We start from the raw sequence: 18,592 nt of genomic DNA, 5'->3' as shown, positions 1-18,592 counted from the left end.
TTGATTTTTTGTGGTCACTTCCTATGATTACTTTTCCTTTTTCTTTTATGAATCTGCTATAGGTATTTTGTTTATGGTTACCATGAAGCTTACAAAAGCATATTAAAGATATAGAAGTCTATTTGAACCTCATAAGAACTTAATTTCAATAACATACCTAAACTCTTCAAGAAGAATACTTTTCCTTCTACCTCCTCACACTTTATATTACAGACGTCACACTTTAACTCTTTTTAGGTTGTGTATACGTTAACTTATTTTTATATAAATACATTTTTATAGTACTGTTGTCTTTTAAATTTTATACTAGAATTAAAAATGGGTTACACACAACCATGACAGTGCTGCAATATTCAGTATTTGTTTATATATTTATCTTTACCCACGACTTTTATACTTTCATATGCTTTTAAGTTGCTGTTAACATCTTTTTATTTCTACATGAAAAATTCTGCAGCATTATTTGTAAGGCAGATTGAGTGGTGATGAAAAGCCTCAGCTTTTGTTTGTCTGGGAATGTCTTTATCTATCCTTCTTGTCTCATAAGGGTTTTTAACTTTATTCTAAGAGTAGTGTTAAGGAACTGAATGCTTGGAGCAGGGCCTTGAAAAGGGCTGTCCTCCAATACATATTGGTTTTAAAGCTTTTTGTTTTTAAATTGGCAGTTCATCTCGTATATTTTCCCATCCTCAGCCATATGATCATTAAGGTGTGTCTACTCTTCTGTCACACAGCTGTTGAAATTATATGTACACAGCAGCAAAATTGGTTGTGCATATTGTTACTAAGTCTCTTATGATAGTTTCTTAAAAGGAGAATTGTTGAATCATTCCCTTCAATTTGAAAGATAGTTTTGATGGGTATAGTATCCTTGATTGGCTGTATTTTCTTTCAGCACTTTGAATCTTTCATCCCAGTCTCTTCTGGTCTGCAAGGTTTCTGCTGAAACATCAACTGATAGTCCTATGGGGCCTCCTTGTATGTGATGAGTTGCTTTTCAACTGCTAGTTTCAAAATTCTCTTCATCTTTGACAATTTGATTATAATGTGTCTCAGTGTAGATTTCTTTCAGTCAATCCTAGCAGGGTTCTTTGGGCTTCATGAGTCTGGATTTCCATTTCTCTCCCCAGATTTGGGATTATATTGACAACTGTTTCTTTAATAATGTGTCTACCTAGAGTACTCTGAGTCCTGAGCCTACACACTCTCATTTAGCACTCTGAATGAGATCACTAACTGACACCAGAGGCTAGGGGTCAGTCTCTGGAGTGATGACCTTGTCAGCATTCATGCTTTCCATGGATCTCTTCATATAATCAGTGCTGGGCTCAAGATTCGTTTACCACCAGTGTCCCTTGAGCTGAGACACTGCTTCAGACCTCTGACTCCACAAACTTCATCCAGTCTTGATTCACGTCCTCAGATCCATCTATGCCCATGATAAGAAATTTTCATTCAACTGGGGAATTCCCAGTGGGATATATGTTCCCCTAAACAACGTGCACAGGTAGTCTCCATCAGCCAAAATACTGAGCATTGCTGTGCATGTTCACTTTTTTCCATTTGAGTCTTGACAAAGTTGGGCTTTCCACTGGGAAAGTCAAAAGTCATCCATCATGGGCCCTCCAAGCCTATTGATGTCTCTCTGTCTTCCCCACCTGAGCCACTTTGGACTTGTTTCTCCCTCCCCACCACTGAGTCAACACTCCAGTGGTCAGTGATGAATTTCCCAGTAGTCTTCAGGTGGGCACTGGGCTAGGAAGCTTATGCCTCAAAGACCTTTTTCATACTTTCTCGTCACCCTCAAGCTACTTTGAACCCTTTCTCTGGAATGTTCATTCCTTCAGCAGTTTTAGGAGTTTTCAGCTACATTGCCTCCCTGGTGGTAGGGTCTCTTTTCAACTGCATGGATCTGACGTATTTGACTATGAGCTCTTCCTTGGAGCCAACCTCCTGTTCCTGGGCCCTCAGATGCCTGCCACTTGGCACGGGCATTCTGGAACTGCTGCTTCCCTTTGCACCCATCTCCAATATTTCTTTCAGCACTCCAATCTGCCTGACAGTCTGGCAGTTGCTCTGTCAGAACAATCCACCATCATTCACTTCAACTCTGCATAGTAATGCAGGCACAAACCCCCTCTGACTGACACTCTTGACCTGTATTGTTAGATGAGTTATGCATGCAGGAAACACATGACCATTTATACAGGTGGCCTCACTCCCCTGGGGCAGCTCAGTGGTGTCCTGCGGCAGACACAGGCCAAAGTGGTCCAAGTGTTGAGACTAAGGCGGGGAAGTCTTCTCTGGCCTGCCAGATGCAGAGGTTTACATCCAATTCTGCACTCCTGGGAAAGTACCTCCTTGGAGCTGTCATTTCTCAGAAGCCTGAAGCCTTTCCTCCCTGCCAAGTTGGTGACCAGTCAACTAGAGACTGGGAATTTCAGTGTCTACAGTCATGTTTCTCCTTCTAACTCTCCACCACAGGGCCATCTACTTCTCCTTCAGAATGTCCATTCCTCACTGGAAAAATGTACACACCCCTCATAGCATGAGCCAGGGCTCATCTCTGAGTAGATGCGAACTTCTGCATATCCTGTGGTCCATCTCCAGTTCCTGAATCCAAATCTTGGGAGCAGAGATACCCAGTGCCACCTCCCTCCCCAGCTTGGATGCACCAAAAGCACCAAGAAATAAGCATGGCCTATGAGTTCTTAGTAAACAATAATGTGTGCGTGCCTGCATGTGAGCACACACATGTGTGATATATGAGGCTCTCTAAAGCCTCCATTTTAATCAGATAACAAAATAAGAACTTTAGGTCTTGCAGATACTTTATTGAAATGAAAACGTAAATGAGGTTTCAACAACTGTCCTACAGTTTGTAGATCAAAAGACACAAAAGTAAGAAAAGTGGTGGTTTATAGCAACCGACACTTGGTTTCTGATCATTCTCTGTAGTCCTCTGAGCCAACGGTGTTGTGAAAAGTTAATAGAGAGCACACCCAAAACTATCATATATTGATTTCTGGAAAACAAACATGGAGATATCACATAGATTTTCAATTCTCTCTTACTAAGTAAAATCTTGTAAAACAAACACTTCTCATTCTTTTCCTGGGTTTGTCCTCACACATCTGACATCTAAGAAAGTCAGTGCTGGAAGTAAAATCAGGATTTTCTCATCATCTATTCTGAGACATTTATTGATGCTAAAAAGGTGCTGGTGTTTCCAGATCTTTTCTCTACCAGGGGTCACTTTAATAACTTTTTCTTCATGTTTCTTTTTCTTTGAAATAACTTATCCAATAAGTATTCTGTGTGTGTCATCAATTTTCAATGTAGAATTGTTGAATCTCAGCTGAAATCCAAGACAATGTAAAGACTTTGAGTTCCCATATGGCCTTACATGTCAGAAATACAGAGAACACTCTGATGTGTCCACCACTACTTTTGTGATCTACAAAATATTGGAGATATGTTCTCTGAGTGATTAGTCTAATCCAGGTTTTAAAGACAAAAATCCCATGTTCCTTTATTATAGGGGTTGTTTACTTTTTAAAATTTTATTTATGGTAAATAGACATAACGTAAAATTGACCACTTTTACCCCTGGAAACCACTATTCTGCCTTATGTTTCTATGAGTTTGGTTGCTCTAGAAATCTGACATAAGTGCAGTATGCAATGTTTGTCTTTTTGTTTCTGGCTTGTTTCATTTATCACAATGCCATCAAGGTTCATCCAGTTGTACACTGTGTCAGAATCTCCTTAGTGATGTACACATTTATCTTTATGCTTTTGGCAACATTTCTACATTGTCTATCCTGGAATGTTTTAAACGGTATTCAAGATAGGGAATAAAAGCTGGAAAAAACCTCAAACAATATCCATTATAATTAAAAGAATTACTCATTGTTAAACTACAGATTTTTTTTTTTTAAACAATTCCATCACCCATGGCGGATTCATACCCATGATCTGCACTTGTCATTCATGGAGTCTTTAATTAATGGTCAAGATCACTTATGCTAACAAATTTTGGTTACTTGAAAGGACATTTTAAATTCTTTAAATGAGATGAATGCAATCTTCCTCAAATGGAATATTCTAGACTCTATCAAAGAATTCTTAAGAACATTTTTTGTTTGTTTCTGTGAAGAAGGGGATATTTTTTGCTGGTCACTCCTGCAAGTGAAGGACTTCTTGAGAATCAGATGTTTTTCACCTTGATAGAAAATGTATGTGAGTGTGCATGTGTGTTCTGTATTTCACATGTGCATATGTGTGTGTGCGTGTATGTGTGTGTGTGTATGTGTGCACTGTGTTCCTGTGTATGTGTGTGTGCATGGGCATCTGTGTGTACTGGAAATCTGAGGTGTAGGTAAGCCTTCACCTGAGCATTGTTTCCCACTTTTGTCTTTTTCATTTATCATTCATTAAAGATTCCACAAAGTGAAGAGGCTAATCAGCACTGGGGCCTTGATGGCTTTCTTCATGTCAAAGTATTCACACTCACCCACAGTTAAATTCACCGAAATAAAATAAGGCATGTTCACCGTTGCTTTGGCATAATTGGTGACAAACTTACAGCCTGCTTCTCCCTGTCCAGTGGTTTCAAAGCACTTAAGGAAAAAAACATTACCACCACCACTCTGACATTGTTCAGAGTTTCATTTGACTGGTTGAGAAAACACTGCTTCAATTCAACTACAGTCTGCAGTGAATTTATTCAATAAGAACTCTTCAACAACTGCTAGATACTCAGTCGTGGACACTGCAGGATCAATTGTCTTTTCAACCACATCCTCGAGAACTGGGCAGCCAGAACCTTGGATGAAAGCATGCAAAAGTGAGCTCAGGGCCGGCCCCGTGGCTTAGCGGTTAAGTGTGCATGCTCCGCTACTGGCGGCTCGGTTTCGGATCCAGGCGTGCACCGAGGCACCGCTTCTCCAGCCATGCTGAGGCGGCGTCCCAGATACAGCAACTAGAAGGATGTGCAACTACGACATACAACTATCTACGGGGGTTTTGGGGAAAAAAAAGGAGGAGGATTGGCAATAGATGCTAGCTCAGAGCCTGTCTTCCTCAGCAAAAAAAAAGAGAAGAGGATTAGCATGGATGTTAGCGCAGGGCTGATCTTCCCCACACACAAAAAACAAAAAACAAAAACAAAAACAAAAGTGAGCTCAGTTATGGAGGTATGGACTCCTTTTTGGGTGTATCTACGTTTTGCATCTTCTTACATCCCAGAAGACACATACATTCAGAGAGATTATGGAAAATGGTCTTGAATTCTTAATTCTAGGAGAGTAAACTCAGCATCTGGGATTTCCTTTAAGCCCTAAAACATCTGCCTCCCCCCACTTCCTGCCTTCACAGCACAGAGAAGCCAAACACTATGAAACCAAGAAAAAGGAGGGCACTGGAGAAATGAGATGTCCTATACAGGGATTTGGGGACCAGGAATTCTTCCACAGGGGCCCTGACAACAACTTTTAGCCCAAGGCCTGCCCTCCCTGTCAGTACTCACCTGCATAGCAGTAGAGGGGGAGGGCCACCAGCATGAGGACCGTCACCAGCTTCACGGTGGAGGCAGCTGTTGTTGGCTGGTCCTTGATGGGGCAGGGATGAAAGGGCTCACTCTGGAGAGGAGCACCTAGAACTCCTCCTTTTATTCTTCTAGGTGCCACCTTAATCCCTCCCATTAATGAGGGAATGAGTCACGGGATAAACCTGACACCGGACCAGGAAACGAAGCAAGAATCAGACAGAACCCAGCCAGCCTGAGCTCTGTTTGTAGAAACCAAGGAAGCAGGGCTTTCTGGATCCCAAAAAATTCTGGAACTGCAATAATGATACAAGACTTTAGGTAAAATTAATTTAAAAGTGCTTTCTAAATAATAAAGCTAATGACACCATTGTGAGCCTGTTATCATCTTGTGCTTTTTATTATTATTGTGGTCATCAATATCTCCTCCTCATGTCTCTCCTCTTCTTCCTCCTCTCCTTTCTCTTCTCCTTCTCCTTCTTCTTTAAGGTACAAACAGCTTCATATCCTGTATCTCTGTTCCTGCTGGTTTACCAAACACCTGGGTTTGGGGCAATATCATATACCTCCTCCCAGTGGCAGACTTCCATCGCCTATAGACACTTTTTCACTCAGGTCGTTGAAATTTGGGAAATATTAATGTCTCATCTTCTCTGAATGTTGTTTTTACAAAGAATATCTGACTTAACTCAATTTCATGAATTCATTCTATTATAAATCCATGAATTAATTTTCTTTTAGTGTTTATTAATTTTCTTTTAGTGTTTTCTTTTTAATGTGGGGGCTTTATAAAGAGGAAGTGGTAAAAGACTTCCTTAAATGATATTAAGTGCAAAACTTTCAGAATCAGAAAACGGAGTTTTGATTCTCAGATACAGCACCTATTAGCCTTTTTTCTTTCTTTTTTTTTTAGTTATTTTATTGAGGTCACAATAGTTTATAACCGTGAAAATTGAGTTATACCTTATTATTTATAAGTCACCATATATATATGGCCCTTTACCCCTTATGCCAACCACCCCTCCTTCCCCTCTGGTAACCACTAATCTGTTCTCTTTGTGCATGTGTTTGTTTATCTTCCACATATGAGTGAAATCATCTGGTGTTTGTCTTTCTCTATTTGGCTTATTTCACTTAACATAATACCCTCAAGGTCTATCCATGCTGTTGTAAATGGGACAATTTTGTCTTTTATTATGGCTGAGTAGTATTCCACTGTATATATGTACCACATCTTCTTTATCTAGTCATCAGTCGATGAGCATTTGGATTGCTTCCACATCTTGGCTATTGTGAGTAATGCTGCAATGAACATAGGGGTGCATAAGTCTCTTTGAATTGTTGATTTCAAGTTCTTTTGATAAATACGCAGTAGTGGGATAGCTGGGTTGTATAGTATTTCTATTTTTAATTTTTTGAGAAATCTCCATACTGTTTCCCATAGTGGCTGTACCCGTTTGCATTCCCACCAGCAGTGTATAAATGTTCCCCTTTCTCCACATCCTCTCCAAAACTTGTTAATGTTTGTCTTGATAATTATAGCCATTCTAACAGGTGTAAGGTGATATCTCATTGCAGTTTTGATTTGCATTTCCTAATGATTAATGATGTCAAACATCTTTTCCTGTGCCTGTTGGCCATCTGTATATCCTCGTTGGAAAAATGTCTGTTCATATCTTCTGCCCATTTTTTGATCAGGTTGTCTTTTTTTTGTTGTGTTGGATGAACCTCTTCTCGGATATATGATTTGCAAATATTTTCTCCCAGTTGGTGGGCTGTCTTTTCATTTTGCTCCTGGTTTCCTTTGGCTTGCAGAAGCTCTTTAGTCTGATAAAGCCCCATTTGTTTATTTTTTCTTTTCTTTCCCTGGCCTGAGTAGACACAGTATTTGAAAGGATGCTTCTAAGACTGATGTCAAAGAGTGTACTGTATATATTTTCTTCTAAGGCTTTTATGGTTTCACGTCTTACCTTCAAGTCTTTAATCCATTTGAGTTAATTTTTGTGTATGGTGAAAAATAATGGTCTACTTTCATTCTTTTGCATGTGGCTGTCCAGTTTTCCGAACACCATTTATTAAAGAGAATTTCCTTTCTCCATTGTATGTTCTTGGCTCCTTTCTAGAAGATTAGCTGTCCATAGAGGTGTGATTTTATTTCCGGGCTCTCAATTGTGCTGCATTGATCTGTGGATCTGTTTTTGTACCAGTACCGTGCTGTTTTGATTACTATAGCTGTGTAGTATATTTTGATGTCAAGGATTGTGATGCCTCCAGCTTTGTTCTTTTTTCTCAGGATTGCTTTATCTATTTGAGATCCTTTATTGCCCCATATGAATTTTAGGATTCTTTGTTGTATTTCTGCGAAGAATGTCATTGGGATTCTGATTGGGGTTGGGTTGAATCTGTAGATTGCTTTAGGAAGTATGGACATTTTAACTATGTTTATTCTTCCAATCCATGTGCATGAAATATCATTCCATTTCTTTATGTCATCCTTGATTTCTTTCAATAATGTCTTATAGTTTTCATTGTATAGGTCTGTCACTTCCTTAAATAAATTTCTTCCTAGATTTTATTTTATTCTTTTTGTCGTGATTGTAAATGGGATTGTATTCTTCAGTGCTCTCTCTGTTAGTTTGTTATTAAAGTATAGAAATGCAACTGATTTTGTAAGTTGATTTTGTACCCTGCAACTTTGCTGTAGTGGTTTATATCTAATAGTTTTCCAATGGATTCTTTAGGGTTTCCTACATATACAATCATGTTGTCTGCAAACAGCCAGAGTTTTGCTTCTTCCTTGCCAACTTGGATACCTTTTATTTCTTTTTATTGCATAACTGATCCGGCTAAAACTCCAGTACTATGTTGAATAAGAGTGGCAAGAGTGGGCACACTTGTCTTGTTCCTGTTCTCAAAGGGATGGCTTTCAGTTTTTTGCCATTAAGTATGATGTTGGCTGTGGGTTTGTCATATATGGCCTTTATTATGTTGAAGTACTTTCCTTTTATACCCATTTTATTGAGAGTTTTTATCACAAATGGATGCTAGATCTTGTCAAATGCTTTCTCTATGTCTATTGAGATGATCATGTGGTTTTTATTCCTCATTTTGTTAATGTGGTATATCACATTGATTGATTTGCAGATGTTGAACCATCACTGTCTCCCTGGTATAAATCCCACTTGCTCATGGTGTATGACCCTTTTAATGTATTGCTGTATTTGGTATGCCAATATTTTGTTGAGGATTTTTGCATCTATGTTCATCAGTGATATTGACCTGTAATTTTCCTTCTTTGTGTTGTCCTTGTCTGGCTTTGGGATCAGGGTGATGTTGGCCTCATAGAATAAGTTAGGAAGTGTTCCATCGTCTCCAATTTTTTTGGAATAGTTTGAGGAGGATAGGTATTAAATCTTCTTTGAATGTTTGGTAGAATTCTCCAGAGAAGCCATCTTGTCCTGAACTTTCATTTTTTGGGAGGTTTTTCATTACTGTTCAATCTTTCTACTTGTGATTGGTCTATTCAGACTCTCGATTTCTTCTTGATTCAGTTTTGGGAGGTTGTATCAGTCTTCTAGATTGTACAATTTGTTGGCATATAGTTTTTCATATTATTCTCTTATAATCCTTTGTATTTCTGTGATATCTGTTGTAATTTCTCCTCTTTCATTTCTAATTTTATTAATTTAATCCTTCTCTCTTTTTTCCTTAGTGAGTCTGGCTATGGGGTTTGTCAATTTTGTTTATCTTCTCAAAGAACCAGCTCTTAGTTTCATTGATCCTTTCTACTGTTTTTTTTTTGGTTTCAGTTTCATTTATTTCTACTCTAATTTTTATTATTTCCCTCCTTCTTATGACTTTGGGCTTTGTTTGTTCTTCTTTTTCTAGTTCTCTTAGGTGTAGTTTAACATCACTTATTTGAGATTTTTCTTGTTTGTTAAGGTGGGTCTGTATGGCTATGAATTTCCCTCTTAGGTCTGCTTTTGCTGCATCCCATATGAGTTGGTAGAGTGTATTTTCGTTTTCATTTGTCTCCAGATATTTTTTGATTTCTCCTTTAATTTCTTTGTTGATTCATTGGTTGTTCAGTAGCATGTTGTTTAGTCTTCCTGTGTTTGTCATATTTCCAGCTTTTTTCTTGTTAATATCCAGTTTTATAGCATTATGGTCAGAAAAGATGCTTGATAAGATTTCAAACTTCTTAAATTTATTGAGGCTTGCCTTGTTTCCCCACATATGGTCTGTCTTTGAGAATGTTCCCTGTGAACTTGAGAAGAATGTGTATTCTGTTATTTTGGATGGACTGTTCTATATTTATCTAATCAGTCCATCTGGACTAGTTTTTCATTTAATTCCGCTATTTCCCTGTTGACTTTCTTTCTGGATGATCTCTCCATTGATGTCAGTGGAGTGCTGAGGATCTCTACAATTATTGTGTTGCTGTTAATTTCTCCTTTTAGATTAATAGTTGCTTTATGTACTTTGGTGCTCCTATGTTAGATGGGTACATGTGTGTAAGTGTTATGTCCTCTTGGTGGAGTGACTCTTTTATAATTATATACTGCCCCTCTGTCTCTCATTGCCTTATTTATCTTGAAGTCTACTTTGTCCTATATAAGCATGGCAACATCTGCTTTCTTTTGTTTGTCGTTAGCTTGGATTATCATCTTCCATCCCTTCACTCTGAGCCTGTGTTTTTCTTTACAGCTGAGATGTGTTTCTTGGAGGCAACATATTGTTGGATCTTCTTTTTTAATCCATCCAGCCACTCTGTTTTTTTTTTTTTTTGGTGAGGAAGATTATCCCTGGGTTAACATTTGTTGCCAATCCTCCTCTTTTTGCTGAGGAAGATTGGCCCTGGGCTAACATCCATGACCATCTTCCTCTCCTTTATATGTGGGAAGCCTGCCCCATCATGGCTTGATGAGTAGTGCATAGGTCTTCACCCAGGATCTGAACCTGTGAACCCTGGGCCACTGAAGGGGAGTGTGCAGACTTAAGCACTATGCCACTGGGCTGGCCCCTCACTCTGTGTCTTTTGATTGGAGAATTCAATCCGTTTACATTTAGAGTGATTATTGATATATGATGGCTTAATAGTGTCATTTAATCACTTGTTTTCAGGTTGTTCTGTATTTCTCTTCTTTCTCGTCCTGTGTATTTCTTTTTTTTTTTTTTAAAAGATTTTATTTATTCAGTTTTTTTCCCCCCAAAGCCCCAGTAGATAGTTGTACGTCATAGGTTCACATCCTTCTAGTTGCTGTACGTGGGACTCGGCCTCGCGTTGGACGGAGAAGTGGTGCCTCGGGGCGCTCCCTGGATCCGAACCCGGGCTGCCAGCATCAGAGCGCGCGCACTTAACCGCTAAGCCACGGAGCCGGCCCTCGTCCTGTGTATTTCTGACTGCCAATTCAGTTTGGTGTTTCTCTACGATGGTTTTTCTCATTGCTTATCATTTGTGTCTCTGTTCTGATTTTTTGTTTAGTGGTTACCATGAGGTTTGTGTAAAAGAACTCATAAACGAGATAGTCCATTTTCTGATAGCCTCTTATTTCCTTATTTTAAGCAGTTTCCATCCCCTTCCTCTTCCCTAAGTTACTGTTGTCACAACTTATTCTGTTTTGTGTTGTGAGTTTGTGATTAAAATGAAGTGATTATAGTTATTTTTGATGCTTTACTTCCCTTTATCTTTAATGTTATAGTTAAGTGTTTACTAACCTGTTCTGATAGATAGAGAGCTGCAATTTTCTGATTTTGTCTATTTATCTCCCTGCTCAAGGCTTTGTGAACCCTTTCTCTTTTTTTTCATGTATGAGGGCTTTCTTGATCAAATCTTGTAGGGGGGGTTCTCATGGCAATGAACTCCCTCAGCTTTTGTTTATCTGGGAAAGGTTTTACTTCTCCATTGTATCTGAAGGATAGTTTCATTGGATAGAGTTTTCTTGGTTGAAAGGTTTTGTTTTTCAGAATTTTGAATATATCATTCCATTCTCTCCTAGCCTATAACATTTCTGCTGAGAAATCCACTGAAAGCCAGATAGGGGTTCCTTTGTAGGTTATTATCTTCTGCCTTATTGCCCTTAATATTTTTTCTTTGTCATTGACATTGCCAGTTTTACTAATACATGCTTAGGAGAAGGTCTTTTTACATGGATGTAATTAGGAGTTCTATTAGCATCATTTACTTGTAATTCCAGCTCCTTCGCCAGGCTTGGGAAGTTCTTAGCTATTATTTCTTTGAACAAGCTCTCTGCTCCTTTCTCCCTCTCTTCTCCCTCTGCAATACCTATAATCCTTATGTTGCATTTCCTAGTTGAGTTGGATATTTCTCAGAGAAGTTCTTCACTTTAGTCTTGGTTTTAGTTCTTCATTTTCGTCATTTTTAGTCTGAGTTCTCTCTCCTCCTTTCTGTATTTCTGTCCTCTATGTTACTAATTCTGTCCTCCATAATATCAGATCTGGTTTTTAAGGATTCCAGATTTTTCTTTATCTCATTCACTGTGTTTTTCATCTCAAACATTTCTGATTTTCTTTCATAGTTTCCATCTCTTTTGTGAAGAATTCCCTCTGTTCATTAATTTTATTTCTGAGATCAATGACCTGTCTTTCTGAGTTTTCTTGTAACTCATTGAGTTTCTTTATGACAACTATTTCAAATTCTCTGTCATTTAGATTGTAAATTTCTGTGACTTCAGGATTGATTTCTGAGTACTTGTCATTTTCCTTCTAGTCTGGAGTGTAAATATACTTCTTCATGCTATTTGATGGGGTGGACTTTTGCCTTTGCATAGTGGTAGTATCTGATCACAGATTCCACCTGCCACCACCGGGGGGTGGTGCAGGAGCTGTGTTTTCTGAGCCTGTCGTGACCCCTGGCAGAGGTACTTGTCTGTTGAAAGCTGTGTGAGCAGGGCTCATCTGCCTTTGCCTGCTGGCCACTGCTGGTTTACACACATAAACAGGTGCTCCGGCAGGGATCCACCACTCAGGCCTACTGGCCAAGCTGGTGAGCCAGGCAGGCGTGGGGGAAGGGGCGCTTTCTTTCTTGTGCATGATACCATGTACTCGCACTCTGCACTCACTCTCTTCTCACCTGGGCTGCTTAGCTCAGTGTGGCTGCCCCCATGATTGCTTCACCTCCTTGGTTCCCACAGGCTGGGAGGCAACTCTGAGAGCATGAGCATTCCAGTAGAGGGCTGCCTTTTCCCCCTTCCCCTCTCAGAGTCATGTGCCAGCTGCTGTGTGAAATCCTATAACCTAGATTGCTGCTGCTCAGGAGAGGAGATCTGTTTACCTCCTTCTGCTGCCTCCAGGGGAGTCCAGCACACACACCTTCAGATGTATGGCTGTGTGGATCTCTGAGGTGTCTATTGTGTTGTGTGAATGTCCTCTGTTGGTTTATGAATGTCCTTTTCATTGTATCTTAGCGAGGAGAGACTAAGCATCACTCTGCCATGATGCTGACATCAATCCTCTCACTTAGTTAACTCAATTTAATAAATTCATTCTATTATAAATCTATGAATTAATTTTCTTTCAGTTTTTGTTAGTTTTTTAAGGTTTTTCTTCTACTAATTGAAAGATGATAGGAAGAAGTATAATAACTGATTGCTTAGGGGAGGCAGTGCTGAATGGTAGAATGGTGATGAGATCTGTGCTTATGCAGGTGTGGGTTTGAATCTTGGATGCAACACCTAATCATGAAGTGTCCTTGGGCGAGTTAAAGTGCTGGTCATTCCTCATTTCTACAATAGGCATAAATGATTCTGTGCCTGGTTTTGTAATGACATTCTATGTAAAGAGCCTATTACAGGGCTTAAATCAGAGTAGTCATGAATAAATGAGAGATTTCATCCATCCATCAATCCATCCATCCAGCCATCCACCCCACCCATCCATGGTTCAACAGTAACCATGAGCTTCTCCTATGACTGGGCTCTGTGCTCTGTGCCACATCTTGAGTTGTAGGAACACGTTAGAGGAGGACCTGGCTCTGTGGAGCTCACCTCTTACCAGGGAGGCAACAAACAAGCCTACAATCGAGTGAGTGACATCGGACAGTGACTGTGTGAAGAACAACAACACATCCCCCAGGGGCAGTGTCCTGTGCAGAGGTTCAGGCAAAGCTATAGGAGGAGAGACTTTTAAGCTTGGACGAGTAGACAATGATGTCCTGGGGAAGAGCTAGGGAAGAGTGTTCTAGGCAGAGGAACAGCAAGTATAGTGGCCTTAGAGCAGATGGTACTTGGCAAGTGAGGGAAAGAGTGCCTCTTCATGTCAAGAGAGGGACAGGACAGACTCATAGGATAGAAAAGTCACATCAGTTTAAGCAGGGATGATATGAAGGTTAGAGGAACAAGAGATAGAAAGTTGGCTTAGGTTAAAAAAAAAGAAATGGATCAGAAAGCCAGAGAGATGAGTCAATAGTTAATTACCTGTGATGCATTATTTGCTGTCCAGATTATTTAGAACTCATATCTTTCCATCTTCACCAGAGCATACCTTACCAAGAACAAAATTGATTTGGCAAGATGCTAGAAACATAGAAGGTGATGTTCTCACGTGTGTACTTTCACACAGCTGACATTTGCTGGTGATTTTCATTCCTAAGGCAAGTGAAGAACTTTAATAATGGAATAGGATAAGGTTTCTTTCACTAGGACTTAATGGGGACTCTGCCTGGGGACCCAGTTGTTCAGTACCTGCCTTGTCACCTGGTGGGACACTGGACACTTCAGAGGTTCCTTACGCAGCAGAAAAAAAAAATTCCCACCCACATCAATACAGAGGTGTGTTTTCTTTATCTCCATGTTTTCTCCATTCAACTGAGGATAATCATTCTCAGGTGACTCAAATAACAATAACATGGCCCAGAAAAAACTCTTTTGCAAACCAGCATTTACAGGGAGATATAGGAGTAACCAAAAAGTTAGTATGCTTGTGTTGTTGGCTTGATTTTTTCTCTTCCTAAAACGAACATTGACTCAGGTTCCCAAATTAAGTTCAGCAACTAAGGAGTGAAATGGCCTTCAGTTTCAGTGTTTGTGGGATATTTATTGATCATCTAGTATGACAAACCATGGAGCAAATTTAAGTTATTCAGATTCTACCTGGAATGACCTAGTTTCTTGGGGGAGAGATGAAGTATGCAGTAAGAAAGAATTATATTTGGCCTGTCCTCAGGCTCATAGCAGCCCTAAGATAAACTCACACTAATATTTTGGTCATTTGAGGCCTTGTCATCCTTAATAAAACAACAACATTCAGTGAGAACCATTATTTCTCAGTGACTCATACACTGGCACAAAAGCCTACAAAAGAGTTATTTTGAAACTGAGATAATCTTTAAGTGTTTTTAATGTAAGTTACTGATATCAGCCATACAGTATTTGGGGTAAGAGCTGCTACATTTCTTTTTTTCACTCATTCTGCAAAACTGGTTCTGCCCCTCACCTCTAGGGCTGTTGGGGCATTAATCTCAAGCATGTTCTTTGGAGGTGAACCTCTTCTTCCTTAATATCATGCCAAAGTCTAGACCATGGGTGGAGAGGTATTTATTTAGGACAGAAATTGTAGGAAAAGCTCTGTTCCCTAAGATATCTTGATGGCAGTGAAGAGTCCATTGTTCATGGTATCCAGGCCATTCCTAGACCAGGTGCCTCCCTTGCCTTGCTCCCAGCCTGGTGTGGAGATTTCACAGCTGTGTCTCTCTGTACATTGGGAACAGTCCTACGATTGTCGTGAGGTTAGAATGAGTTACAAAATGAAAGTCTTCAGAACAGGGCTGGGCACAGAGTAGGTGTTATCTACATGTCAACTGCCAGGGATTAATTTTATAAAAATTGGAAAGGTGTTATGATAAACCTTGAAGGGCTACTGGGACTTTATAGGCCACTGAAGATTCTGCTTCTACTTTACATTCTTAAAAGATCTAGAGATTATCATATTCAGATCTGAGGTCAAAGTCCTAAGTTTGAAAATAAAGCACTGTATTTGATTCATGCTTACTTGATATTTTTCTGACTCCTTCTTAAAAGAGTCTTATTGAGATATAATTTACCTATCACTTCTTCTCAAATGTAGTCTACATTCTGTTGGCCTAGTCATCTTCTCAATAGCCAGCACTAATGCATGATTACTTGTTTTCAAAATTCAATAAAACGTGAGGTGCAAACAATTACATAGAACTTACTCTATGCAGGCCACTGGTGAAAACTTCTTTTAATCTTCACAACAACAATCCAATGAGTAGGGTGATGAGAAACTTATTGGCCAAACTGGGGTATTCTGGAGAGTGAAAGAAGAAACTAAATGGACGGAATGCTGGGACAGCAACACAAACCAGGATTCTCCCGCGCAAAATGAGATGTGCGGTCACTCTCCCTATGAGGTGGGCATATTTCTCCCCAGCTGCAGACAATGAGACAAGAGAGGTCAAGTAAGTTGACAAAGGGCACACAGCTAGTGGGTAGCAGAGCCTGGATAAGGAACCAGGTGTTCTGATTTGAGAAACAGCTTCCAACACTATTGACCTCTTGAGTTTGAGCCTTATAGATCTTCACGTTATGTCTCAGATGGATCCTTTTGACCTTGACTCCCACAACTGCGCTATTTGAACTCCTGGTTGATTTCTGTGCAGGCCCCACAGTTTTCTGCTTGAGGCCTTTGCTCCCTGTGAACTCCCCTCTCCCGCTGTCCTTGACTCAGCCCCACTGAATTGAAACTCCTTATTCATTCTCCATGCCGCATCAAAGCCCACTTCTTGTGGCATTTCATGGCCCCTGAATCTCTGAGGATCTCTCTTTGTATACAGCTCTCTCCTGACATCTCTAAAACCCTGACTCTATGGCCCTTTCCTCCCTGTTCACGCTGCTTGAGGGCATGGCTTGTGCACCTCTGGTCTTTGTGTGACAATAGTCAACATGTAGTTGCTTAATTAATTGTTGTATAACTGCTTCTGAGGACAGATTTCAAATTTTTACAAAGACTTTTGATTATATTTCACATTTTATTATTTTATCTATTTAGAAAGAGAAGCTCATTTAATTTTGTGTGTGTGTGTGTGAGGAGGACTAGCCCTGAGCTAACATCAGATGCCAATCCTCCCCCTTTTTTAAGGAAGAGTGGCCCTGAGCTAATATCCGTGCCCATCTCCCTCTACTTTATATAGGACGCCGCCACAGCATGTGTTACCAAGCAGTGTGTTGGTGTGCGCCCGGGATCCGAACCTGCGAACCCCGGGCCACGGAAGCCGAGCGCGGGCACTTAACTGCTTTCGCCACCGGGCTGGCCCCATAAATTTGAATCTTTAGTAAAGGCAGGGATCAAACCCAATGCTAAAACCAGACATCAGCTGGATTTGGAAGGTGAGCAAGGATCAGGTGTCATCCCTGAGTAATTCTCCTTGGCTCATTCACCAAAATCCTGAGCTTTATACAACTTGTCATTTCCACAAAATATGTGCTTATATATTTAATCCCCCATACGTGTGACACTTCATCAGTTCATTAGGTAACTACATCAATATCTTCTCTATTTGTTAGTATTTTCCCTCTACTGCATGCCCACATTTTCTTGCTAACCATCGGCATCCAGATTTGTGAACCTCTGGTGCTTAGGGGAGTTACAGGGGGCATGTGGGGGATGTGAAATAAAGTATTTCCTCTGCCAGAGCAGTGATTCTCATCTGGGCCTCATTTACTCCCTCCTCCTACCCACCCCTGTGGACATTGTCAGGGTCTAAGGATGTTTGCGGTGTCCCCACAGGGTGGGTGGTTTGCTGTTGGCATCAAGTGGATAGAGACCAGGGAGGCTTCTAAACAACCTGTGACGCTCAGGACATCCATTCAAAGAGGAATTCTTCAGCCTCTGAAGTCAGTAAAGCCATGGTTGAGAAACCCTGTCATAGAGAAATATCTAAAAGCATTTGCCCTTGTGGTGAAAGGTCAGTAGTACTAGGTAGCCTCACACCCGGTGGAGAGTGAGTGAAGCTCCAGTGCAGACAGATGCCGGCAGGAATGTGGGCATCTGTATCCTCTAGTGTGCGGGGCTCAGTTTCATGGCCATGCCTCTGCCTGGATGCTTGCTACATTTTTGCTGTTCTGTCGTCCTCATCCACTTTGTCCTTCAAGATCCAACTGAGTCATCACCTCCTCACAAAGTCTTCCTTCCTGGAGAACGCATAGCCTGTAAGCGCTTTGTTCTTCCTTGAATTTCTATAGGCCTTTAATTTCTATGGTAGAATCTCATTCTCAGTGATGTACTCCGTATCTTTCTTCATTCTTATGTCTCACGTCTCGTCATTTAACAAGATAATTAATTCCTAAAGGAAATCTATTGACTCTTTCAATAAAATGCATCAGGTTTCTCCTAAGTTAGATGGAGTGTACATTCCAAGTTAACCTCAGATAATTTGCAGCATCATAACCCATTTTCTGCCAAATTTTCTCCTGCCCACTTTTCTGTCCTTTTTCTTCTATCCTGTCCTTCCTTTTCAACTGTCTTATAACTTCCAATATTTTCAAAATTTTTATTTAAAAATAAGGGATATAAGAGCATTGTTCAAAAAGGAAAATCTTGGAAAACAGCTCCAATGAGAGCACTAGACCCCTGTCCATTCCCTTCCACACCATGTTGTCTCACACTCACCTACAACCTCTTTCACTGTGTCGCCTGATATTGATATGTTCTAAATAGTGCTTTTTATGGTTCTCTCCTGATTTATCCATAACAAAACATGTTATATCCTGTGTTTTGGACTCCATGCCTTATCTTTCTTCGTCTACTCTTTCTTTCTGATAATACATATCCTCTGACATCATCTGAGAAAAAGCTCATTGGACATAAAACTTTTGAAGATTTGCACTTCTGTAGTATCTTTATTTGTCTTCATTCTTAAATGATAGTTGACTGAATAGAATTATATTTGTATGCAACTATAGGTTGGAGCCTCTGAATTTTTAGTATTATTCCCGTGTCTTCCAGTCTTGTGTTGATTTGATTTTTATTTCCCATCCTTGGACATGACCTGGTGCTTCTTTCTGAA

The 18,592-nt window shown here is 40.0% G+C and overlaps 1 protein-coding gene across 1 annotated transcript in view; it reads right to left on the bottom strand.

Moving 5' to 3' along the window:
* Positions 1-5,372: 5,372 nt before the first annotated feature.
* Positions 5,373-18,592, bottom strand: part of LOC101396131 (mammaglobin-A-like) — a 58,943-nt gene continuing 45,723 nt past the window's right edge. Inside the window, exons 3-4 of the mRNA XM_087423177.1 lie at positions 5,530-5,611; positions 5,373-5,395 (exon numbers count right to left, since the gene is read on the bottom strand). Coding sequence (XP_087279303.1) covers positions 5,373-5,395; positions 5,530-5,611 — 105 coding nt within the window. The remainder of the gene's footprint in view (positions 5,396-5,529; positions 5,612-18,592) is intronic.

The sequence above is a fragment of the Ceratotherium simum genome, chromosome 34, assembly GCF_057802395.1.
Source record: "Ceratotherium simum simum isolate JZ-2026a chromosome 34, ASM5780239v1, whole genome shotgun sequence".
NCBI lineage: Eukaryota > Metazoa > Chordata > Mammalia > Perissodactyla > Rhinocerotidae > Ceratotherium > Ceratotherium simum.
The sequence above is the reverse complement of the archived record's forward strand: the minus strand, read 5'-3'. Positions and strand labels throughout refer to the sequence as shown.